This window comes from Sceloporus undulatus, chromosome 3 (genome assembly GCF_019175285.1).
Source record: "Sceloporus undulatus isolate JIND9_A2432 ecotype Alabama chromosome 3, SceUnd_v1.1, whole genome shotgun sequence".
Taxonomy (NCBI): Eukaryota; Metazoa; Chordata; class Lepidosauria; order Squamata; family Phrynosomatidae; genus Sceloporus; species Sceloporus undulatus.
The window spans coordinates 141,751,119-141,778,194 of NC_056524.1; the positions used below are offsets into that span (position 1 = coordinate 141,751,119).

The 27,076-nt window shown below is 40.3% G+C and overlaps 1 protein-coding gene across 1 annotated transcript; it reads left to right on the plus strand.

Annotated features, from left to right (window-relative positions):
* The first annotated feature begins 2,458 nt into the window (after window positions 1-2,458).
* SLC25A30 (solute carrier family 25 member 30) lies at window positions 2,459-27,076 on the plus strand. The gene is made up of 10 exons (XM_042456596.1): window positions 2,459-2,538; window positions 6,707-6,791; window positions 9,604-9,751; window positions 11,857-11,951; window positions 14,465-14,550; window positions 16,566-16,661; window positions 19,666-19,790; window positions 21,829-21,967; window positions 23,686-23,766; window positions 25,343-27,076. Exons 2-10 carry the CDS (start codon window positions 6,728-6,730, stop codon window positions 25,382-25,384), a joined length of 876 nt encoding a protein of 291 aa, XP_042312530.1. The 5' UTR covers window positions 2,459-2,538; window positions 6,707-6,727; the 3' UTR covers window positions 25,385-27,076.

The window sequence follows — 27,076 nt, forward strand, 5'->3', positions numbered from 1 at the left end:
CCATAGGCAGGTTTACTCTTTTATATTTATTGTTTTTATGTACAGCGCTGTGCAAATCTACAGTGCTATATAAATAAATATATAAATACACCACCGAGAAAAGGGTGTGCGGGGCCGCTAGGGATGTCAGAGAGCCGTCTGCCTATTTGGCGGAAGGCAGGCAGGCGGGCGGGTGGGTTTCCCCCCTTCCTTCTGCGGTTGACAACCGAGCTTCTAAGAGCTGAGAGTATCCATTTACCACAATAATTTTATTGTAGGATATACACTTGTCCCTCCATATTCACTAGGGTTAGGGGCACAAGGCCCCCATGAATGTGGAAAAAACACAAATAACAAAAAATTACAAAAGACACCACGTCCTCCAGCACAACTCTGTGGTCAATATCTGCCAGACATTGACCATAGAGTTGTGCTGGATGTGCTACAAATGCCTAGTGGAGTGTCCTCTCTAGGAATCTCTTTCAGTGCAACTTTTAGTTACAAGTTGACCATAGAGTCTCACTGGAGGACCTAGATATTCCTAGAGAGGACATATTAATCAAATCCATGAATAATCAAAGCCGCAAATATGGAGGGATGAGTGTAAATGGGTTCAGGGCTGTGTTGCTCCCTGGGCCCTGCTGTCCTGGCAAGCTCCATTGAGGTATTGGTTAACTTGCATAGCTTTGGTTGACCTTGTTGTAGCTCAGCGGCCCCCAGACTGTGCCCTTTAAGAGATTTTGGACTTCAGATCCCAGAAGCCTCAGCCATATTGGTCAATTTTCTGAGATTCTGGGAAGTGAAATCCAAAATCCCTTAAAGAGCACAGTTTGGGGATTGCTACGTAGCTAGCCTGCCCTAAACTGACTTGAGGGATTAAATCACACTGAACTTAGTTCTGAAAGTCACGCTTCAGTAACAGATTACCGCACTACTATTCCACTTTAACTGCTCTGGCTGCCTTCTCCTGTTGCATTCTGGGACTTGCAGTTTAAGGAAGGGGCATTTAGAATATTCAGCCAGAGAGCTCTTAGGCCTCACTGAACTACAAATCCCAGAATGCAACAGGAGGTGATCAGAGCAGGTAAAGTGAGGTGGCAACGCTTGAAGGTTGTAGTGCAATATCTTGAGTCACATCAGGCTGCCAAGCAATTTTTAATGTCTTTCATGCTAACTGGAATATAATACAATGGGTCCTTAGTATCCACTGGGGTTTGGTTCCAGGACCCCCGTGGGTACCAGAATCTGTGGGTGCTCAAGACCCAATGCTATACACTCATCCCTCCATATTTGCGGCTTTGACATTTGCTGATTTGATTATTCACAGATTTGATTAATATGTTCTCTCTAGGAACATCTAGGTCCTCCAGTGCAACTCTATGGTCAACTTTAACTAAAAGTTCCTCTGAAAGACCTAGCGATTCCTAGAGAGAATACTCTACTAGGCCTTTGTAGCTCCTCCAGGGCAGTCCTATGGTCAGTGTCTGTCGGACGTTGACCACAGAGTTGCCCTGGAGGACCTAGAGGCTCCTAGAGAGGTGTCCTCTCAGGGGAAAAACATGGTGCTTTTGTTATTTGCATCTTTTTGATATTCACAGGGGTCTTGTGCCCCTAACCCTAGCAATATGGAGGGACAAGTGTACATCGTACAATAAAATTATTATTTACAGTATTTTGTGTGTAATTATTTATATTATTTATTAATTTACTAAATTTATTAATTAAATTGAATTTATTAAATTATTTATTTTATTTATAATATAATATTTTATATTTTAATTTAATTTGTTCAGTTATTGCGTCCGTTTTAGTTTCTGTGGCTATGGGAAGTCAAGGAGCCACCGTGGCGTGGCGCTCTGAGCCTTGGACCAGGAGACCAGGGTTCGAATCAACGTTAGGAGGAGGAACTTCCCGACAGTAAGGGCTGTTCGACAGCGGAGCACACTCCCTCAGAGAGTGCTGGAGTCTCCTTCCTTGGAGGTCTTTAAGCAGAGGCTGGATGGCCATCTGTCAGAGGGAGTGCTTTGAGTGACTGGAGGGCCCTTCTTGGGGTCTCTTCCAACTCTGATTCTATGATTTTAAACCCTGGGCAAGTCACACTCTCTCAGCCTCCTCCTCAAGGGAAGGCAATGGGGCAAACCCCCTCCTGAAGAAACTTGCCAAGGAAACCTTATGATAGGGTTGCCTCAGAGTTAGGAACGACTTGAAGGCACGCACTCACAACAAATATAAAGGAATAATAATAACCCTGAGGAAGAGCTGGAAGATGGTGCTAGGGAAGCCCAAGCCCCGCCCTCTTCTCAGAGCGACCAATCAGGTCGACGGCGGGGGACGAGTGGCAGCCCAAGCCCCGCCCCCTTGCCATCCGTCTCTGAAAAAATCAACTTAGGCCACGCCCCTCTACCTGATTGGTCGCTCTCAACAGTTGACGGATTGCCCCCGCCCCTCCTGCGAGCATGCGCACTGGTGAGTTGCCCGGCCCCCTGGGCTCTTCTTTCTCTGCGCAGCCTGAGTCTGGAAGGGAGGCTAGGGCTCCTGTCTGTCTCTCGGCGGGGGACGGTAGGTGGGCGTCTCCGGGGAACTTGGGCTCCTGAGCCAGCGAGGCCAGCTGCCCTTCCTGGAAGGGAAGCAGCCACTTCCCCCTCTTATCTCTTCCCCTTGTGAACTCAAAAGACATAGCCGTGTTAGTCTCTGGAATCAGTATGCAGAGAGGTCTTGTGGCCCCTTTGGGAGAGGAGGAAAGAAAGGAGTTGGCGGAGCTTTCCTAGACTACAGTCTACTTCCTCAGATGCACTTGGAGATGATGATAATAATAACAATGTAGAGAGAACTACCTTTGAGGCTCATTGAAAGAAGTTGGCAGCAAGAGCTTTCCTAGACCTCAGTCTACTTCCTCAGATGCAGTTGCAGATGATGATGATGATAATAACAATGTAGAGAGATCTTGTAGCACCTTTGAGGCTCATTGAAAGACAGAAGTTGGCAGCAGGAGCTTTCCTGGACCTCAGTATAGTTTCTCAGATCCAATTGGATATAATAATAATCATCATCATAATAATAACAATGTAGAGAGACCTTGTAGCACCTTTGAGACTCACTGAAAGAAAGAAGTTGGCAGCAGGAGCTTTCCTGGACTTCAGTCTGCTTCCTCAGATGCTTTTTAACTGAGCAATGATTAGGAAAGTCCAATAAGGTTGGTTAGGGTGTGCGACCAGCAGGTGTGTCCTTTCCACCGCAAAGGAGGACGAGGCACCACAAAATGGAGGACATTACAAGCTAATAGTTAAAGACACTAGCATAAATATAAATTCATGCTCCTTGATGATGCTTGAAATGGAGTACATTGTGGAGTTCCTCCTGGACACAGGGTTGTTGTTGTCGTTATTATTATTATTATTTCCTTATATCCTGCCTTTCTCCCAATATAGGGGCTCAAGGCGGTGAGCAGGAGACTTAAAACAATACAATTTGAGATGTAGGACGTCTCCTGGAATAGGAGGACCTCTGGCCACCCTGCGTAATATTGCAAGAATGGTCCAAAACGCACTGCAGAAACGATCCAATTTGAGACCGCTTTAACTGCCCTGGCTCAGTGCTAGGGAATCCTGGGAACTGTAGTTTCGTGAGACCTTTAGCCTTCTCTGTCACAGAGCTCTGGTGTCACAATAAGCTACAATTCCCAGGGTTCCCTAGCACTGAGCCAAGGCAGTTAAAGCGGTCTCAAACTGGATTATTCCTCCAGTGTGTTTTGGACCAATATTATCCATCTTAATTGCTGAGTCTGAGAGGATGGCGGCTTGCTTTGTTCATTGCTGTAGTCTGTTACAAGAGCCAGTGTGATGGAGTAGCGGTTGGAGGATTGGGTGAGGAATCTCAAGACCAAGGTTCAAATCCCCACTCAGCCATCGAAACCCAGTGGGTGACCTTGGGTCAGTCACACTCTCTCAGCCTTTTCAGTGGAAGCCTCTGTGAACAAATCTTGCCAAGAGAATCCTGTGATGCTGCAGATGTTGTAGCCTTCACTGAAAACGATGGTCAATAACTAATAGGTATTTTAAATTATAAAATAGAAATAAAGGGCCATACAGACAGGCCAAAACAAAGCTTCTTTGGGTCACTTTGGAGGTATGCTGTTTAAATGACACACCAAGAGTCCAGAAGCTGCCCCAAAGCTGCTCTTCAGTCCTTAGGACTGGAGTGTGAATTGGTGTGGTTTCTGGTCTTTTAGGACACATTCATCATTTAAACAGCATACCTCCAAAGGGACCCAAAGCAGCTTTATTTTGGCCTGTCTGTACGGGCCCAAAGAAAGTATTCACATACTGATAGTGAAGAAATCAGAAGAAGACTAGGAATGGGAAAGGCAGCCATGAAAGAATTGGGCAAAACCTTAAAGTTATACAACCGAACACTAAATTTAGAGTCCTAAGAGCCATTGTATTCCCCATCGCCATGTACGGATGTGAGAGCTGGGCCGGGAAGAAAGCAGATGGGAAGAACATCAAATCACATGAGATGGGGTGCTGGAGAAGAGTGCTGAGGATACCATGGGAAAAGATGTATGGCTTTAAACAAGTCAAAGAGATGACTCTTTTTGTCATTGGTGGACCTAAGTATGGAAACCAGGTCAAAGATGCTTTTAGCTATCTATATGCTCATAAACAAAGAAATCTCAGTGCCAAAGATGTTTCAGTGCTAGGCTGAACTGTTCTGAAGTAATTAAGGGGCAGGGAAGGGAAAAATTCCAGGGCAAGTGTGGACTCAACTGTTCTCTTTGTGAGTTAAATTAACTGCCTTTGAATTGTTTGGATGTAAAACAAATTAATAGAGTTAGATTTTATTACAAGCAAAACGTTTCATTAGTGGCACAAAGGTTATACATTTTTTTGCGTTCTCTCAGAGTTAGAGGTACACAGTTTAGAGAAAAGTTGGGGCATTAGATGAGAACCTCTTTCCCAAGAACAAACAGTAATTTGGGGGAAATTTATATACTGCAAATATGCAGTATTTATTTTCATATGATCACAACTTATTTTACTATTTTAACCATGTAAAATGTTAACTTGATAAGCAAATGATGTCAGGTCCTTTTCAACTTATGGCGACCCTAAGGTGCAGCTATCACAGAGTTTTCTTGGCAAGTTTCTACAGAGGAGATTTGCCATTGTTATCCCCTGAGGCTGAGAGAGTGTGACTTACCCAAGGTCACCCAGTGTTTGAGCAAGGATTCAAACCCTGGTCTCCAGCATGATAGTCCAGTGCTCAAACCCTACACTATGCTGTGTCTCTGCAACTGGAAGATGAGTACTGCACACAAATGAAAGGAAGAGGTGTTCATTTCTGCTGATACTTATTAAAATGTTGCTTAGATCTAAATATCTGAAGAACAATATAAACAATATAAATTGGGGAGGGTAACAAGTCTAAGAAAACTGAGGGAGATGAAGGGGCTTACTGTTGGAAGGAATGGATCTGCGTTGTGAGAAAAGAACCAAGGGCGGGATACACACCGCCATATAGTACGTATAGGATACGTACTAGGGTTAGGTGCTTCTACATGGGCGCCGCCATCTTTACGTACTGGACGCATAGCGTCCAGACGTGTCGCGGCGCCTATGACGTCGCGAGTCCGCGCCAGGCGCTTCGCGACGTCATAGAAGCGCCGCAAGAAGAAGCTCCAAAATGGAGCTTCTTTTTTGCTCCGCGCGGGAGTCGCGCGGTTTGGCTGCTGCGGCTCCCGCACGGAGCAAATGGCGGCGGCGGGGGAGCGCCGCAAAGCGGCGGTTTGTACCCCGCCAAGAGGAGGAACCACTAACCTAAAGGAGAAGGGAAATGTAGAGGGGGAAATGCGCACATCACTGCAAGTGTCAGAGGTTAGAAAGGCTAAACAAAGTTTGCGTACTGATTTTTTTACAATGAAGCACCCAGATCATTCGATATAGGCTTTCTAACTAAAAGCTTAATTCAGAGAGAATTTCCTGCAATTGCTACAGAAACAAAGTTCAAAGCAAAACTGGATACTTGATGAACTAGGGTTTTTGGTTTTTTTAAATGACAGCTCAGTTGGGAAATTTTCTGTGCCTATGATCTTGTTGGATCTGGAATGGAGTTTGACAACATGTGACCCAGAGGTTGATGCAACTATTAGCAAAAGTTAGTGTAGCCACTAGTGAGGGAATATGTGCCTTTAGTCCAGCGCCAGCTAGAGGTCTTCAGGTAATCTAGAGGAAGAATGACCAATCTAGAATTAGGATGTTCTGTGTGGCCTGAAACTGTAAGTAGATACAGTTATTTGGGATAACCTGATGGCTGGGTTTTGCTCAGTTAAGAAAAAGATCAGAAATATATAGGATTAGGAGATGTCTGCAGTTTCCATTAACTGAATTGGTGTTTTCTGCTACTTCAGCTAAATCTCCAGTATGTAAGGATACTATGGCCTGTTACAGACTGCCAAAATAAAGCTGCTTTGGGTCTCTTTGGAAGTATGCTGTTTAAATGATGCATGCATCCCAAGAACCTGGAAGCTGCACCAAAGCTGCACTCCAGTGCTTAGGAATGGAGTGTGGCTTTGGCACGACCTCCGGACTCTTAGGACCCATGCATCATTTAAATAGCATACCTCTAAAGAGACCTGAAGCAGCTTTATTTTGGCAGTCTGTAACAGGCCTATGTTTTATTTTTATGCATTATGTTTTGAAGAACAGTGTGCTGTTTTGTTGTATTACAGAAGGAAGAAGCATCCAAGAGAATGGCAGCTTTGAACTGGAAACCCTTTGTGTATGGAGGCCTAGCTTCAGTCACTGCAGAATGTGGTAAATTATTTACTTCTTTGACAGCTTTTCCTTCACATTAATAATATTTGCAATGCATCCAGATTGTGAGCTGTTAAGTGAATTAGTAGTAGTAGTTCTTGTTTGAAATTATCAGGTGTTTAGTCCAAAGATATTAACCTGGTTAATATCAAATTACCATCATGTGTAAACTCATAAAATTGGACAAATGTTATACCTAGATGTTTATTTAAAAAGGAAGAAATGGAGCCCAGAGTCCTGAATAGAGTAGGGTCCTGGTGCACATTTCCCATCTTCCAATTCCTCCCTCTTGCTCTGCTTTACTTCAAACCCTTATGAATTACTAAATATAAAATGAATTGCTGTTTAAAAAAGACATTGAAGGAGACGTGTACCTGTAGTTCATTTACATAGCAAAGAACTCCAAGAAGTTGAAACATAATGCTGTGAAACTTGGCACTTGCATCCTGACTGTTAAGCATTACATTTTTCCAGTAAATCTTTTACCCAGGTCTCAGCATGCAGAGGCTAAATAACCTTCTAGAGCAGTAATATCAATTACCTTGTAGTAGTAGGACTAAGCATGTCATAGTATTCTGTGCATGTGGTAATTTTCCACATCAGGCTGGAGGTGGAAACTTGTATCTAGAGCAAAATTCAGTGTTAACTTTCCTGGAAAGAGAGTAACGATTGGGCAAAGACGAGTACAGTATATGCTTCCAGTGCATTTACAGCACCAGTAGTAGTTAGCAAAAGCTAGCATGTGAAACCTGGATGCAGCCCAGTGAGCCAGGAACAAGCTTTTAATGGGATGGCTGGAGTCTTAAATGTTCAGGTAATAGTTTAAGTGTTTTAAGATGGTTTTCCATTGACGTATGAATTCCACAGAGTGCATCCTCATAGGAACTGTGTGACATGTGAATTGCATGTGATCCCTTCAAGGGTTCACTGTGGCAGGTCACACCTCACTGAGCCAACCAGTTGTCTTCAGCCCAAAAAACTTACACAGCTACTTCAGAAAGCCTTTAAAGGGCATTTAAATGTTGTTTTATGGGATTCCCCTCAAACAGCCAGGCAGTGGCATCATTGGGACGCTGCAGGGAGTGCAGACTGCACAAGGTAATGAGCAGAAGAGCTGTGTCACCCAGTTGGACTCTCTTCCTCCTTTAGGGAGGGAGAGGCACCTGTGTGCATTTTCTGGCTGCTCCAGTCAAGGGGTTCCTCTGAGGAAGAAAATCCAGGGCCAGAGGAACAGGAAGGGTGCATATGTGCTCTTGCTGGCTGCTCAGGCCTTGGGCTTTTTCCCAGGGAGAATGCCTGGGGTTGGAGGAGAAGGGCTTGCCAGCTGCTCCAGCCTCAGGCTCCCTCCTAGGGAGAATTCCTGGGTCCAGAGGAGCAGGAGGGGCATGCTTATATTCTTGCCAGCTGCTCTTGCCTCAGGCTTCCTCCCAGGGAGGAAGTTGTGGAGCCATAGGAGTGTACTCCTTTGGCACCCACCCCCAGCACGCCCTCCACCCGCACTGAGTGATACCTGTATGGCAGTGCCACTGCAGCCAGGTTTCTTTTCAAAAGTGTTCGGGGTGTCAAAAGTGAGACAGTGTCATGGCACTTGCAACAGTACACTCTGGCATATTTCTTTGCATTTTTTGAAAATGGGTTGGATGTCCAGCTGAATTCCAAAATGTTCCCACCCATGCCACAGACTAGCATCAGGTACAAAGTGCAAAAAAGAGGAAAAAAGGAGGGAGGAACAAATAATACTTATCTATATACCTGTGTTAATCATTCAGTTTATGAAGTATTTCAGAATTTCAGATGTGCCTTCGCTAAATTTTGACAATGTTGTATTTGCAAAAGTAAAAACAATTTTAAATAATTTTCACAAGTCAAGAGATTTCAGTTTTTGCTGTTTTAGATCTAGGGAATATTTTTTCAGTTACTTCTTGTTTTGAAAAAAAGTCCCACCTGGACCTAAATAACTTCAGTCATCCAGCATAGTAGAAATAGTCCAGAAGTTGTGATGAGCCTTTTCTAGTTAAGAGTATGATGCGGGCATTTGAGGCCCTGTGGGAATTGTAGCCCCCTGAGGCTGGTATGGGGCTTGTGTAGCCCTTGGAAATCAGGAGGTTGTCCACCTCTGATTTAAATATATGTATTTTAATATCTATTGTTGCTATACTGTATATACCTTTGCTTTCTGATGGTTCAGTGTTCACACACTTTGTTTCATTAATAAAATTATTAAAAATATTGTGTGTAACACTACCTTCAGCCTATGTGTAAACAAAGTTCATGTTTAGACTTGGGTCTCATCTCCAAAATATCTTATTATGTATATGCAAATATTCCAAAATCTGAAATACAAAGTATTTCTGGTCCCAGGCATTTTGGGTAAGGGAAACTTGACCTGTACTTGAAGTGACTGAAAACGCAGCTGCTGTTGGATCCACAACATCCCACCAACTGAATTGCTTGACAGTGGCTCCCAGACTCCCTTTGTGCAGGTAAAGGTTCCGTTTGCCCAATCTCATCAAGTATATACTTTTTAAAGTCAACACTTGTTCAGTAATGCTGCCACTGTGTTGTTGGTTCTTCCACTCTTTTAACTGCTGTTCCTACTTCTTCCCATGAGCACAGGGCCCAGGTGTACTTCCATTTAGTTGTGATGTGGAAGTTTCTCTACTGCTGGTTGCAGCTCCTACTGCCATCACAGAGGCTCTTGGAGCAGCTGACTCTGTTTACTACTTGAAGTCAACAACTAGCTTTATAAATTTAGATGTCTAAACATAGTTTTATATTTAATAAATCAATATGTTTTTGCTTTGCCTTTAAGGTACTTTTCCAATTGATCTGACAAAAACACGTCTCCAGGTACAAGGTCAAAAAAATGATGTAAAGCATAAAGAGATTCGTTACCGTGGAATGATTCATGCATTAGTGAAGATATTCAGGGAAGAAGGACTGAAAGCATTATATTCTGGGTAATTTATAGAACATCTGTTCTCTGTGTTTTTCCAAACATTTAACATGTAAGCATATAGTTAAGTTTGCAGGTGACAGAGACGATTAACATAATAATAATAATAATAATAATAATAATAATAATAATTTAGATTAATTTATTAATGGCAATACGTCTGTTCTCTGTATCCAGAAAACTTGAGCCAGAGAAGAAAAGTAAGTTGTAAGTAACTATAAAAAATATCAAAAGACAGTCAAACAAAACAGATTACAAACCAAATACAACCCAAAACTCAGCAGGGCAGAATCAAGGCATAGTTTCTGATTCCCTCAAAGCTTCAGTGCGCAGCCATATTTTAATTTGGCACAGGCATGAGGCCAACATCAGTGGCAGTTAGAGCTCCATAGGGCTCTGCTTTTTTTTGTCTCTGTATAATGCTTTACTCACACTTCTGGAACACAGAGGATGGCTTCCAAGTTCTCAGTGCTTAGTTGTATACAAGTAGAGGACTTTCAAGTATTGGGTCCTAAGACATGTAGAACTTCACATGTTATCACCAGGCACTTGAATTCAGATTGGAAGCACACTGTAATTTAGAGTAGTTTTTTAAAACACAATGTAATGTTGTTTTATATGTCGTGCTAGACATAGCTGCTTTGTTCTATGTTAGCTGCAGCTTCTGTGTTGTCCTAAAGGTTTGACCCACATAGAGAATACTGAAGTAGATTAGAAGGGAAGTAAACAGTGTATGAACTGTTGTGATCAGAATATCTCTGTACATGAATGACTCTATTTCATGGGCTGGGCCTAGCTAGCTCCAAAGGTACTCTGAAGTAGGGTATTTGAGGAAAAGATGGATCCACGTTTAACACACCTGCTCCTTCATGAAGAGTGCACTCCCTGAACTTGGGAGCCACTAATTTATAGCCTTTATCTTATCTTTATCTAAGCTTTGGTTTATTGACCATCATCCATCCCATTACAGTATCACTAACCAACAGTGGTCCAGCACCTGCATAGATTCTCCATGCTCTGCTGACAAGAATAAATGTTGTTGCCATCCTGATGAAAATAAACCAGATGAACTTGTCCCGTTGTTTCATGTAAATACGAAACAGAAGGGATAGTAGAAAGGAACATTATGGTACTTCATAATAGCCATGGGGTTAAATGAGGGCCTGAGTCCTGGCCTGAAACTAGCTCAGAATTGGTCTGGGTAATTTGCTTTCTCAAATATGCTGCTTAGCCACCACATGGTATAGCACCTTTCTCCCTGCCTCAGATGTTTGCGATAGTTTTCTCATTCCAAGTATCAGTGGGAGGGAGTGTCCAGTGCAGCACTGGAGAATCAAATCCTTGAAAAGGTCCTGACCCATTCACCCCCGAGAAACCCTTAAGCCAAAAACATGCCCAACCACTTCAGAGGGCCTGGAACTAATGATAAGAAGCATTACTAGCTAGTTCTCTGGACACCTAGATACAAGATCAAATGTGCATTGGAACGTCGGATTCTGTGCAAATAAGATTATGGACTTGCCACTCTGTTTCAGAACAAGAAGTCTCATTCAGCTCTGAAATTTAGATTAAGAATAAATGTCCAATTATACATCTAAAACTCTCTCTGATTATAAAATCATAAGAGTACCCCTCTTTCCTCTATATTCTTTTAAGCAGAGAAGGGATGTTCTCAGTTTATTTATGAGGAAGATCTCTTGCTCATCAGTGATCTTCACATTAAGCATCAGGAGAGGTGGCAAGACCCTTTGCTACTTTCCCTGGCTGCCTGGAACTTAGATATGAACCCTGTGGTAAATTGTAAGTAGATACCATGCAGATGCTACCTTGACACCCCACCCCATTTTGTCAGCCAAAGAAGTAATAGAGTAGCTTGATTTAAATTGAAGGAACATGATGAAACACAACATACTTAGCTGATGAGTGAAGACCCATTGAACAGAAAGTAGAGAGCAGCTGCATCTCATTGTTAATGCTGCCTCTCATACTATTTCTGAAAGCCCTGATTGTTGCTGGTGCCACAAATTAGAGTATTAGAAGGCACTTTTCAATGTACTCATTTTCAGGAAAAATCTGAAATCTGATTTTCTCATCACTTTTTATTTGCAGAATTGCCCCTGCTATGCTACGCCAGGCTTCATATGGAACCATAAAAATTGGTACTTATCAAAGCCTAAAAAGAATATTTATTGAACAGCCAGAAGGTGAGCGGATTTTCAATCTTGGACTACATATTCTTATTGTATAAATTATGTCCGTATTGCTAATTCACTCCCCCCCAAGAAATCATGGCCAACACACACTATTGTATATAACATATGCATTGTAAATAAACAGGGAACTGTGATTATAAATATCAAATATTGTATATGTCTGGAGAGAAACACATCAGCAGATAACATACATGCACGTAAGTACAGAATGGTTAAGACAGTTGTACAGTGGACAATATTATACAGTAAATTGTGCAGTATTTGAAGTGGCAATTCTGCAATGGTATGAAAATTAATTCCAGCACAGATGCACAATTATCAATGATGTGGTGTCACTGTCCCCCGTCTCACCTCTCTCTCATTAGTCTTTTATTTAAATCAGTTTTTCGTACAGTTCCAGAACTCTGCAGCTCTGCAGCCATGATTTAAGTATTAAAAAACTTTTTGAAGTTTAAGTTGTAGCTGCAGAGCTTCAGAATTGCACGAGAAAGTTGGGAATTAAAAGCAAAACCAAAATGCTTAAGGCACGCTGGGTAGGGCATGAGAAAGGTAGATAGCGTTAAGGGCGAGGATAAGAGGAAAGTGTGATGGGGGCGGCAGCTCCAGCCATACGAATAAAATCTGTGCAATTGTGACCACTCTGCAAATGGTATGCTACCATTTTATTTCATTTCCATGACAGCAGTGAAAAAGGAGCTGGACTGATCATCTCTTAGAGCAAAATTAGAAAAAAGATTTTAGATTAAATATTTTTATATGGGTGTGTTGGAAGGATTTACTTTCCATCATCAGGAAAGACATGAAACATCCCCTGCATTTAAAATACCATTGGATAATCTCATGATGCCTGCAAGAATATAAGAACAAATCAAAATGTCTTTGATATTTCTCGTTCTAAACTCCAGTTCATGTACATTCTGTAATGTGACTCTGTCATTGTCTACAAAGAATATTTTTGGTGGCATATATCAGAGTAAATACATTGGCATTTTCAAACTGAAAGATTATTCCTGAAGAGATATAATTTTTTTAACATTTTTTCCTTTTGTGTATTATATTTAATAATTTCCCTTTGTGTATTATCAAAGGTTGCCACTGCACGGCAAAATTAATGCAGCTTGACACCCCTTTAACTGCCATGTCTCTATCCTGTAGTTTGTTTTGGCAACAGAGTTCTCTAACAGAAGGCTAAATATCTCACAAAACTACAAACCCCAAAATTACATAGCATAGTAGTTTCAGCATTGGACTGTGACTCTGGAGACCAGGGTTCAAACCCCACTCAGCCATGGAAACCCATTGGGCAACCTTGGACAAATCAGACACTTTCAGCCTCAGAGGAGGGCAAAGGCAAACCCCTTCCGCACCAATTTTTGCCAAGAAAACCCTGTGATACATTTGCCTTAACAACTTCAAGGCACATTACAGTAAAACAAAGTGAAACAATTGTTGCTTAGTTACAAATAACTTGACCTTGTCTGCTAAGTTAGCAGCAGATGGAACAAAGTTGCTACCAATACTGACTTTACCTGATAGTAAAGCTGATTAGAGAATCAGAGTTATTTTCCAGTATAATAGCCACATGTTTCAAAATAAAATATGTGGCTATAATAGAGCCTCTCATGAGTTCAAAACAGATACTGTTGTTACTCTTGTCACATGAAGTATTTATGTATAAAGATTTCATATCTGTATAATCTAGGGTTACTATGTTTAGAAATCCTCCTGGTATGACATTTGAATAACTGGTCAAAGGATACCTATGTAAATCCTGGATCCTTGTGTTAGATGTAACAATACTTGCAGCATTGATTCATAATAGATGTCCAGTGGAACCAGATGTTCAATCACCAATGTTTGAAAGTATCTAAAACCTAAGTTCTCAAACAGTGGGGAGCTCCCCCCAGGGGCCTTGACAGTTTCTCAAGAGGAGTGCCAACTTCAGACTCAGGTTAGCTGACCTTCCAGAGCGGGTTGGTGCTTGGGATGCTTTTTCAGCATTCCCTATTATCTCGGATGGCACGGCAAGGAGTGAGAGGGAGAAGATGTGTGTAAGGGAGGGGGGGGGTTAGATGTGCATGGCAGCAGTTTGGGAGGTTGGATGGACAAAGTGTACTAGCCTCCCCTTCCTTTCCTTCCCCTTTGCACTTTCCAAAGGCAAAATACCTGGGCTGGTGGGACCCTTTCATTTTCCCTGTTAATATTACCAGGGCCAAAATCCCCTATTTCTGTCTTTGTAAGGAGCAAAGTTAAAACCCCTTTCCTTTCCTCTCCTTTCCTTTTGCACTTTCCAAAGGCAAAATCCCATGGAAGCTAGGATTCTGTGTTTGGAATGAGGAAAATTGAACTCCTTTCTTTCCCTTTTTCTCTCTCCAAAGACAAAATCCCATGTACTGCCCCCCTCCCCCCAACATGCACATGAAGAAGGGCTGATCTGAAGCACTGATCTCTGTGATTTATTGAATGCTGACATATTGTATATAAATCATTTTGTTTTAAAACAGATGAAACTCTAGCTGTAAATGTGTTATGTGGAGTTCTGTCAGGTGTGATTTCATCATCTATTGCCAATCCTACAGATGTCCTGAAGGTAAGAATTGCAGAAAATAAAGGTTGTCACAGAACAGGATGCACCTTTTGCAATATGAACAATTAGATTGTCATTGGAGTGATTTGAAGCAATTAAAGAAGTACTAGCATTGTTGTGTTTTCTGAAACCCTGAAGCTTATGTAATATTAGATTGAACATAAAGCATACCTGAAATCCATTACTGTTTGTAAGAACCTATTTCACACTGATCTCACACCCACAACCATGTTTTCCGCATGTATCTTAGGTTTGAATATTCTACATACTTCTTTAGTGCATGAAAGGCCATTCTGAAATAAAGTGGTCAGTCTTAAAAATGCAAAAGGAGTCTTTTATTTCCTTCTTCCTTTCTTTTTATATTGAAACAGATTAACATGGCAGTTTCCTTCACAATTATTATAGGATTGGGTTATATGACCATTATATTTGTATTTTTAATTCGGGAGCATTTTTTTCTTTTCTTTTCCTGTATTGTGCAAAAACATGGATGAGGGGCTGAGCTCAGTTTAGGCCCTTCAGTACCCATGTTCTGCCATATGTAACAGGTAGAGGGGTTAAAATGGAGGCACATTACAGATCATAAGGTCTTGAATGATTAAATCAGTTTTAAATTAGATCATGTCAGAATCCTCTCATTGTCAGTGCTGTCTCTTTTAGAATGTCAGTATCCCTTGCCTATTTAATATAATTAATGCTTAATATTTGTTCATTTATTATTCAAAAATTATATCCCATTTTTACAACGCCTAATCAAAGGGGCTTAATACGGGACAGAAGGCCTCCCTCCAAGCTGACAGGGAGATGTGCCAGTGCAGCATCTCAGTTTGCCCTAGCCCCTAGATGTCCCTGGTGCATGCAGAGAGAGACCCATGGCACTAGAGAAGTGCTGATACCAAGGCTTGGATCCAGTAGATGTGGATGGGAATCATGCAACCTTCTAGATGATGTGGGACTGCCATTCCCAGCTCTAGATAGCATAGCCAGTGGTTAGGAAGGCTGGGAGTTGCAATCCAACAACATCTGGAAGGCTGCATGATTCCTACACCTGCATTAGATCCAGAGGCATTCTAGGGTTGGCTTTGAATGCATTGGATCCAAAGTCTTATTGCAAAACTGTGGTGCAGCATTCTGAAAAGAAAAAGTAGTTGATTGCATAATACATTCCTGAGAGAACACTGTGGGAAAAATCACATAAGACCATCCCATCTAACTAAGCTGTGATGTAGCGTGCAAATGAGAGGCAACAGTTGATTGCATAGGTAGTGTCTAATTTAAGAATGATCTAAGTTCACATTCCACTGTAGCCCAAATATAGCAGATACACTTGCTGTAATGGAAACATACAGACAAATTACAAATGAGCTGTAGGTACTGATTTGAGTTAGAAAATAAAGAGTTTGTAATCTTTATTCTAACAATTAAAATTAATGTGTTTTTCATCCACCAATTTGTATTCTTCTTGTTTATTGGGGTTTTATTTTCCTGTGTTCATTTGAATTTGCCTTGTAATTGATAACACTCGAGAGGCCTCATGATAGTCCTTGGAGAAATTTTCCCTGCCCCTTTCATGTGATTAACGCTGGCCTGTTACAGACAGCCAAAATAAAGCTGCTTCGAGTCACAGTGGAAGTATGGTGTTTCAATGATGCATGTGTCCTAAGAGTCCAGAAGCCACACCAAAGCCACGCTCCAGGCTTTGGTATATATATACCTACAGTATATATTTCTTCTGTGTTTTTCAGCAGCTATATTTCTGTTGTGAATTTCCCATTATATCAACTAGATCTTCTTCAAGTTACTAAATAATGCTTCTTCAGTAAGGCTGTTTCTAGCCAGCTTACAATTATTTTCAAACATTGCTTTCAAAACTGGGATTATTTCTAATTCATACGAGTCAGAAAAATATCAGAATGGAGACTATATAAGTAATGGGCTTGGTTTTTTGTCTGATTATGCTATGACATATACTCATAGGGCTACCATGTGCATTTTCTCTCTTGCCCCATAAATCCTAGATCAGAATGCAGGCCCAAGGTAGTGTGATACAAGGAGGAATGATTGGGAACTTCATGACCATCTATCAAAATGAAGGCACAAAAGGATTGTGGAAGGTAAATTATTAATATGAACTTCAGAGATATGAAATAGTTCTTTTGATGCTGTTTGAGTAGTTATAGTAAGAGGTATAATAAATTACTCTTTGTCCCTCTACTAACTATTTTAAACAAAAACTTTGAATTGCTCATATTTAGTTTAATGGCCATAAATATTGTACTCATCTGGATTGTATGCATATGCAAGCAATGTTTTCTTCAATTGATTGAAATGATCTAATATTGGTTTGAATTTATTCTATGCAGAATAGACCAATAACTGCACAGATCACCTTAATACAACTTGGAGGTTCAGATAGTTTAAACAAAATATGTATGATTTTTCTCAGTATACCAAGTGTTAATTAAAATAAGGGTTAGCATAGAGAGAGAAGCCTAATCCCAGGAGCACACCCCATAACTGTTCAGTAGGTGACAGGGCACCCTTCAACTGCAGTTGCACAGCTGAAGCTATTCACGAGGTTTATCTGCAATGAGGTACTAGATATCTCCTTCTGCGATCACTGATAACGTTACATATGCTGGAGGGTTATGCAAGTGTATGCCACCAGCAGTATTCCAGCCCATAGTTCCACAGATTCAAGTATCCACGGTTTGAAAATATTTTAAAAATATATAAATTTCAATAAGCAAGCCTTGATTTTGTCATTTTATTTAAAGGAAAGTATTTTACTAAATACATTCATTGAATTTTTGTATCCATGGATTTTTATATCATGGAGGGTCCTGGAACCAAACCGAAGCAGATACCAGGGGCCCACTGAACATTCCTTCTGTTACTCTAGTATCCCTAAATTTGTGGCTCTATTATTTTACAGCACCCTATAAGATGATAGGGCACTGTAATCAGATGACCCGGTCTCTCTTTTCCCTGTCACATGCTTTCTTTGTACACACATACTGTTTGAACAATAACTCTTCCCTTATTATTATTATTATTATTATTATTATTAAAGTACATAAATGATTATGCAACTTAAAGGTTAATGCCAAGAACATAGTGGCTACATAGGTATATAAAACAGTGATTACATTTTGGTTAGGTATTGAATTCACATTAAATATTGCTATTCAATAAATCACATGGTTTAAATGTGAGCATATGAAAGAAAAGAGGCCCACCAAACAATGTGAAGGTTACTATATAGCCCTATATAGCTGAGGTCATACTAGTACCTTGGCTTCACAGTTGCTAGATACCAAACAGCCTTCTTTCCACTATTGACCCCAGTCTACCTGTACAGCTTCAATGTTTGGAGAAAAGCTGCTTTGTTTTGCATGTTAGTTATCATGCTTGCCTGTGAATATATATATGTAATATATATTAAAATACATTTATTTCCTCCTCATGAAAACTTGTTAAGCATCTGGAATTTTTTAGATATAAAAACTTTTCTGCTATGGATTCTAGGCTTTTGGATTTTTCTCTCTCTGAATACCTAATAGGAAATAAATTAAAATTTGGTGCATTTTCTTAATATGTTTAGGTAGTTAGTACTGAGGTGTTTTTATCCAAAACATTGCTTTATATGATGAAAACCTTCAGAGTTCGATAATGTATGTGATGCTTTCTGCCCTTTTCATAGGGAGTCGGACATCACACCCTTTAGACTTCATATTTACCAACAAAGTATGGCTAAGAATTATACTTCTCAAATGTTTATTGGTCCCAAATCATTGCACAACACAAAAGTCCCACTTTCTCAGCCTCTGTTCATTGAGGGGTCAGGATGGGGATAAAGCCTGCCAAGCTTTCCCCTTGCAGGAATAGCAGTCTTTAGGTTGGACCAGGATCGGCTGCCTGAAGGAGGGCAAGTCTGAGCCAAATCAGGTTCCCCACTGTTGTCCAGTCTCAGCATGGTCAAGCCCGATGAGGAGGATAACTCTCTGCACATCCAGGCCCTAGAGAGCCACTCTCTACAGCTGAAGGAGCAAGACAGAGGCCTCTAGCTGTTTCCAAAGGTTGGTTGGACAAACTCCCTTCTGACTGGACTGTAGAGTCTTTCCAGGTATGGTAAACAGGCCTCTGCTAGTACAGAGGTGAGTCTTTGCCAGCTCAATAGAACTGCCCAGGAGTGTGAATGATCTAGGCTAGCTTGGGGTTGTGTGGTTAAAAGCTATAGGCTACTGTCTCTTTTTCCTTTATTGCGTTGCCTTTGCCTCCTTGCAGTCTTCCAAAGTTGGGACAAGTCCAACAGCATCTCCATACTCTGGTTTCCTCCGTCCTCCTCCACCCCTGCTCTAGCTACTCTTTCACCTTGTATACCTATGCACACACACCCTCCATCTCCAACATCTCCCTGTTGCTTGATGACTGACCAGCTTTTCACTAGTGGTCAGCCCAACAGCCTTCACTGTTTGACAGAAACAGCAGGAAAGGAGAATGATAGCGTGACAGTACTTAATAACCCCTCACAATAAATCAAACTGTATTTGATGTCATTAATGATTCAATTCTGTTTTACTGTTCATCTTTTCTATGTTTTAACTGTATTGCATTTTAATTTGTAAGCCTTCTTCAGTTCCAGTTTTGGAGGAAAGTTGTTGCTAATAATATTAATGTACTAATATATTTAACATTATAATAAGATTAAAGTTACTAATCATATATCAACAACAGTATTATTAATATTAATCTCAGAGCCTCTGGGAAAAGGAAGCACCTATGGTTCTAGCAGTGATAGGTTTTTTGGGAGCCATTCCAATTGGACTGGCAAAACATCTGAATATGTTCATAATAATACAGTTACAAAAAGCACTGCATTATCAAACTGATTTTTGGATTCTTGGATAGAATCTGAATCAACTGGATTCCAAAAATCCAGCTCATAATACCTGTTAAGACTGTGAAACCTGTTGATGATAATTATTATTCTGTGTCTGTTTATCAATAGAGGTCATAATGACCAATAAATAAGTTAATATAAAAATAAAGCTAAGGGAAAGGGTTGCCTTTAATACTTCGTTTTGTATTCCAATATTTGCTTTAATGTTTTAACAGGGAGTGTCTCTTACTGCACAGAGGGCTGCTGTTGTTGTCGGAGTGGAACTGCCTGTCTATGACCTTGCCAAGAAGCATATAATTATGTCTGGATTTATGGGAGATACAGTCTATACTCATTTTATGTAAGTTTAAAGATGTGATGGTTGATTTCTTTTTAAAGCTTCTGGTTCTGGACAGAATATTTTCTAGGGTTCCTCGGACCATATGTTTGCTGGACACAGTTTGGCAGCTCTGTATTTCATACGACGCTGCCCCCTATACCTGTGCATAGACGATCCATATTTGGAGCGGAAATAGTGCTGCTCTGATTAGTGGTATCAAATGAAACATGCAAAGAAATCTCATCCTTTATTATTTGTATTAAAAACTTGCACAAGTGATTGCAAGAAGGAAACAAATCTTTCTTCTTAAGACTCTTGTATTACTGATATTATTTCTGTGTTTCCTCTTTCCTCTACACTTTTAATTTTCATTAAGAGATTTAACCATATCATGATGATGTACATCTTGATACTGGGCCTGAACGGATAGGCCAAATGAAGCATCTTCAGGCCACTTTGGAGGTGTGCTGTTTAAACACATTTTCATTAAGAGATTTAACCATATCAAGATGATGTACATTTTGATACTGGGCCTACCCTAAGAGGCCGGAGGCTGTACCAAATCTGCACTCTGGACCTTAGGACCGGAGCACAGTTTCCGGCCTTTTAGAGCACATGCATCGTTTAACAGCACACCTCCATGGGCCGAAGACATTTGGCCTGCCTGTTTGGGTCCACTGCTAGGTTTACAGGCCTTTTAAGAAACTTGTTGAATGTAATTATACATCTGGTTTTGAAAAAACAGCATTTTCAAAAAATAGGAACCCCTGCAACTTACTTTAAAAGTGAATTGTCTTCCTTGGTGGCTTCCATCTTCTAAAGTACTGCAATATCCTGTTTGACAGCACCATATTAGATACCATTTGAGGTGCTTCAAGATTTTAGCAGGGAATATATGTATTTGTCCCTCCACATTTTCAGGTTAAGTGTTCACAGATGTGATTATTTCCCCCTTACTGTATTTGTCACCTCTTGCTGCCCTGTGTCAATTTAACAAGGACTTCAATAACACTGGAGTCACTGGGAGAAATCAAACTAGTGGGTTAGCTGGGCCTGGCTCTGTGTGTGCGTGTGTACCCTCACTTGCTCAGGCGGGGGGATGGGATGGGATGGGGTGGAAGAGCATGAAGAGGAGGGTGCATGTGTTTCCTCCTTCACTCCTCTCTTGCATTCTCACTCCATTGCTTGCGCAGGCAGACAAAAGCAGAGAGGATGGGCTTGGAGAGCACGAGAAGATAGGACACACATGTTCCATCGCTCACTCCCTTGCACATTTCCCCTTTGTCTAACACAATCCCGTCACTCATGTATTTGGTCAAGTGTGGGGGACGGGATGAGATCAGATGGGTGAGTGCGACAAGGGAGAGTTCATGTGTTCCCTCATTCAAGAGGATGGGGGGAAATGATGGGATGGGGAGCAAGCATGAGAAGGGAGGGTGAAGACATTCCCTCACTTACATGCACAGATGGGGTGCTGGGCTTGGTTTTGTGCTCATTCTATTGCTTGCTCATTTGCTTAGGTGGAGGGGGGGATGGAACAGGTGTCCCCTTTCTCATTCCCCCTCCACATCCCCACCATCTTCCTTATCCTCTTGCTTACCCGAGAGAGGGATGGTGGGAGGGAACACACATGCAACCAGGATCAGTCGCCCTGTAAGGACAGGTACTTGTTTGTGTACATTCAGTGTGGTTTTGGGGGCAGGGGGTTGGACTGAATGGCCCTAGTGGTCTCTTCCAACTCTACGATTCTATGATTCTATGAGATACTCACAGTTCCATTTTGAGGGAGGCTCTGTGCCTCTAATACCGATGAAACTAGAGGACAGATTATATGTAGTCTTAATCAGAAAAAGCTCAGATTGAAATGTTGCAGAGGAAGATGATTTTTTAAAAAAAATCTGAGCTTCCTCTGGAGCTTGTATATATGTGTTTGATAAGCTGTCCTGTGGCATATTTTGAGAAAATAAAATCTCACATCTACTGTTAAATTGTATTATATTTCTAGTTTATTGTACAAGTGACGGATCATTTTAATCATGGTAATCTGAACTTCTTTTAGAGCAAGCTTTACCTGTGGTTTAGCTGGAGCTCTGGCATCCAATCCTATTGATGTTGTAAGAACAAGGATGATGAATCAGAGCATCTTAAAAAATGGAACACAATGTGGCTACAAGAGTACTTTAGATTGTTTGCTTCAGGTAAGTAGAGTTCTACAAAGTTAAAGGGAACAGGGTGAATCAGAGTAACGTTTCTGTTGTAGACCAGGTTCAAATAATGATTAAAACTGTTTTTATGGTTGCAAAAGAATCTGAACCTTGGGTTCTTGTAAGCCCTCCTCCTCTTGGTGTGATTGAAATAGAGTGAAGAAAGCTTATGTTTTCATTTTAGACCAAACTGCTATTCTCTGTTAGATAAGGATTTTGGAAATCATGGTTTCTTCTAGCCATGGCTTGTTAAACGAAGTTTAGACTGTTTTGATTATCTGTTTCGTTGAGTAACTGTCTTTTAGTTTGTCATAAAATGGAGCTACAGTTTGTTCTAACATGAAAACAAGCTTTCTGTCGCAGGCAATAGCAGAGGGGGAGTGTGCATACACAAAATTGTGCAATCTCATTCATCATAATGCAAACCAGGGTGGGAATCTTGGAATCCATAGGGGACTCAATTTGGAAAACACCATCCTATAAAGCAGTATCTGCCCAAATCAGAGAAAATGCATTAAAATTACTGTACTCATAAATGGCATTTCTGTCCACTTAAACACTATAAGCTCAATAATGATGTGTCAAAATTATGTTGGAGTCACTGTGGCAAGATAGGCGATTGGAGTCATATGTAGCAATGTAGATTCTAGGAGGATGTATTAGGTTGGTAAGTCAAATGTTGGCCCAAATTGTCCCCTTCATGGGGCACTGTTATTAATCTCTTTATTCAAAAATGAAAATGAAAATTTTCCAAATAAAGATCTTATAGCACTAATATTAAGTGCTGCAATGCTAGAAATAGCTAAAGCATGTAAAATATTAGAAAATCTCTTGAAAGTGATTATTTCTGAAAAATTGACAAGCAAAATAAAAATAGCAAGAGGGGACATAAAATAAGATTTTTAAAGAGTACTTGAAAGCCATTTATTGCTTATATTTCTGGACATAAACCCCCTTTGGGTCAAGAAAAATGAATACTGAAGGTTATAACTAACACCTAAATAACATGCATCTAAAGAGGTAGGTTCAAGGGAATGGCTCTGGGGGTGGGGTGCACTGAGGTGATATTTAGGTTTTAAAAAAATGAATAAGATGTAAAAGTACATGTATGTATGTAAAGAATATTAAATTTGTTTTGTTTTCTAAAATTTCAAAAATATTTTTTAAAAATGAAGTAGGTTCAAGTCTAGAAAAGCTCATGCTTTGAACTTCTTTCCGTTAGTCTCAGTGGTGCTACAGGATTCCTTTGCATACATAAGTAACATGTAATCATTTGAAAGGCGATTAATGTATGTGGTATTGACAGGGTAGGGTTCATGACTTCACAAATTGGGGAGGGAAGGGTGGATGGGAAAGACAGAAGGAGAAGAAAAATGTTAATTACGATTGTGTCTGGAAATCCTGGCGCATGTTGACAGTAGCTCTTGCTCACACCAGCATTTTTAGTTATTAAGTAAACAGGGGAAGAGTGAGATCTTCTATATGTGTGAAAGTATTTCTTCTCTTCATGTGTATGAGGGAAAGAGGGATAGGAAGAGGACACCAAAGAGATGAACATCTGAGATGAGTTTGCAAGGATTTACCTGCAGATTAGCAGATAGGTGGATAGAGGGGGAAATGACATAGATTGTCCCGTGCTTCTACTCACTATAATTAGTTCGCAAATATTGTATATTAATTTCAAACATAGCCTTTCCCCCCGTTTTTAACAGACATGGAAGAATGAAGGCTTTTTTGCGTTGTATAAAGGATTCTGGCCAAACTGGTTGAGGCTTGGCCCGTGGAATATTATTGTATCCTTTTTTCATGAGAGCTGGAACATATTGACTAAATGTGAATTCTATAGGAAGGAATGTATAATACCAACCATTCCTGTTTTAAGATTACTTTATATTATTTTGATATCCTCCATTTTTGATTGATCAAGTTACCACAGAGTGCTCACAACCTATGTCAATAAGAACAGTCTTACAAATCCAGTAGATAGGTATGTATTTCTATATAAGTCAATTAGTTCTAGATCTTTAATTTCTTAATGAGCTTATATTGACTTTGTTGAACATGGCAAAACAATGACTCTGTGTGTGTGTGTGTGCATTTGTGTATGTGTACATACATACAGCTTCTAATGCAGAACTATTTGGAGTCGTCCAAGTTGTAGCAATGTCCAGATCACTTCCATGATAATTTCTGCAAAAATTACAAATACAGTGTTTTTACTGCTTTTTATCTATTTCTATTGTGAATGATTGGAAGACCATCTTGCTAAAACAGGCAATCTAAGTGAGCAAGGGAAGAGATGTCTTTAGTTGTGCAGGTGCTATTTGAATGCATTTTGTCTAGATATACTGTTCTTACCTTTTAAATTATCAACTGCATTTGTGGCATTTGTGAACTAGTGCTGAAACTTTATGCTTCATGTTCCTATGGTGTGAACATATTTGACTGTGAAGCATTTGTAGATCCATAGACGACACTAAAACAGATAGGGACTTCATTGGGACTTCATTGAACATATTGTTTATTTATTGAAACATAGGGCTGAAAGAGACATGTAGTACGCACCAACTTGGGGGTGGCGTGGGGGCATGGTGTTTAGATGATGCATGCACCGAGGCTGCCTCCAAGCCAGTGTCACACTGCCCATTCTCCCAGATGGCAGGCAGTGTTGTGGCGCTCCTGTAGCACAGCTCCAATCCAACGCTCAAAGGAGCAGTGTCAAGCTGCCCCTTTAGGGCCATTTGGACCAGCCCATAGTGTTTCAGATAAGGTTTCAAGAGTTTTTAGTATGGGAGTGTGGCTAGAAGATTATATGAGTTTAGGAAGCATTGGCATGCTACCTAGCCAAAACCAAATAAAGCACGATAATAAATCTCTATAAAACACACAAAATTGGCATGGGTTAGTAGCCTTTGAATTTTCTGTATTCATGAAAGAACATTGATGGTATCAGTAATACAATCCAGAATATGTTCTTCCCACATGTCAGCAAGTTCCTTTCTTATGAGTAGATTGGAAGCTTATAAAACAGATCAAAAGAGATCAAGCGTAATGTATGTGGTAGTTATTCTTTATCCCTTTCCCACTTAATGATAGCAAACTAAAATGACTCCATAGCAATAAAAGCCAGGATGGGTCTGAAAAGAAGACACAAGATGGGAATTCACTATTTGAATGAAATGAGAATTGGTTTATATAGCTGGGTCTGAAAGAAAGTACGTAAACCACTGAGCTGTAAGAATGGCAAGTAGTTCTGCTGAAAAGACAAGTAGATACAAACAATGTATTGAAAATGTGTCCTTTCAGTGAGTGTGCTGTTGTTAATGAGAAAGATTCCACACTGCAATTTTCCTTAATGAATGGTATTAGTTCTTTGTGACATATGAACAGCTGAAAAACTTGGAGCTCTGACACACTGAATATTGAAAAAATTATATCCTTGCACCAATGAAATCATTCTTCAAGTGCTCTTCAGTTTTTTATTCAATTGCATACTGCAATATAGAGAAATAGCAAATATTAGTGCTGGAATGTTAAAATACCTCAAATGTCATTGAGACAGAAGAAAATAGTGGACATCAGAATGATAATTTCAAGTGCTCTTGAGGGTTATTATAATAGCCTGAAGTGCTGTTATGGAGAATTAGTCTGTTGGGGGGGAGGAGAGTTATAATAACAAGCTTCATCCAGTCTCTGCTCTTGGAAAATAGTCTAATACCAGGAGTTAATTTATCTACAATTTTGCAAACTTTTGTTTCACACCAAAGAATATACAGTGATCTAAACCACACTTCACAAAGTACAGGCACAGGCTGTGCTCACAACATCTTGCATTCTTTTATTTGTGTGGGGCTGGGTTTCAAACAACCTTCCCTTTTTCTCTTGGAAAAATTATCTTTGTTGGAAATGCATGAATCAAGTACTTTAAAAAGCATTACAAGTGAAGCACTATGAAAGTTCTCTCAGAGACTTCTGAGTTAAGAAGATTCATTTATACATGCAGATCATCACAATATGCTGCATTCAAGGAATAGGTGTGCAAGAACAGCATCAAGTTTGATTCAGTTTCTCCAGAGAATCTCTGGACGTTCCTGGAAAGGTGAATAGTACAGTTGCTTTCAGAAATGTGGACTGACTCAGGTGGGGTAATTCCTATCTGCAAGGTACTTAGGTATAAGAATTGACATTGCTAGTCACATGCATAACTTGCAACAGGCCTGCATTTCTTCTCAGGCTTGGGGAAGATATAGCCCAGTTTTGGATTCCCAGCATTATATATTCATGCAGTCCTTACATTTAAGTAGGGTTTCTGTACACTCAATCTTGCGCAAAATTTCTTTCCGCATAGGATTATTGTCATTTGTTGGGTGACATAAGATGGTCAGAGCATTGAATGCATTTTGCAGTTCAGTTACGACTCTGGAGACCAAGGTTTGAATCTACAACCAGCTGTGGAAATCCACTGTGTCATACACTCTCAATCATACACTCTCAGCCGCAGAGGATGGCAAAGGCAAACTCTTACTGAACAAACCTTGCCAAGAAAACTCCATGATAGGTTCACCTTAGAGTTGCCATAAGCCAGAAATGATTTGATGGCACACAACAGCAATGAGATCTTGGATAATCTCAGGGGAAAAATCCACCACCACAAGAAAAATGAATTCTTATTGTAGGTGAGCATTTTTACTCTGTCTGTAATCAGGAGTTACTTGATTATCTCAGGAAAGGAGTTTCAGTAGGAGATTCTTTGAGAAAACATCGGTAATGTCTAGGCTATAGGAAACACAACAGTAAAAATGTGTATGCTATCATATTCCAAATAATCACATGGAATATGGAATAATAACCTCATCTAAGTAAATATGTATATTAGGTCAAAAGTAAGAATATATAGAGGGTTTTTTGGATGTTGTATAAGCAATACTCTTGTACAGAAATTGGGGGTATATTTATCTATGCGGCAGTGATTTCTTGAAGTAATAATTTGTTTTGCTTAATTATACATTCCACTTAAAGCAACAAACAATTTTATTTTGACTTTCAGTCTTGTGTCCAGTGTTATTAAAGATGCAGATATGCACAAGCCACTTTTTACACTGA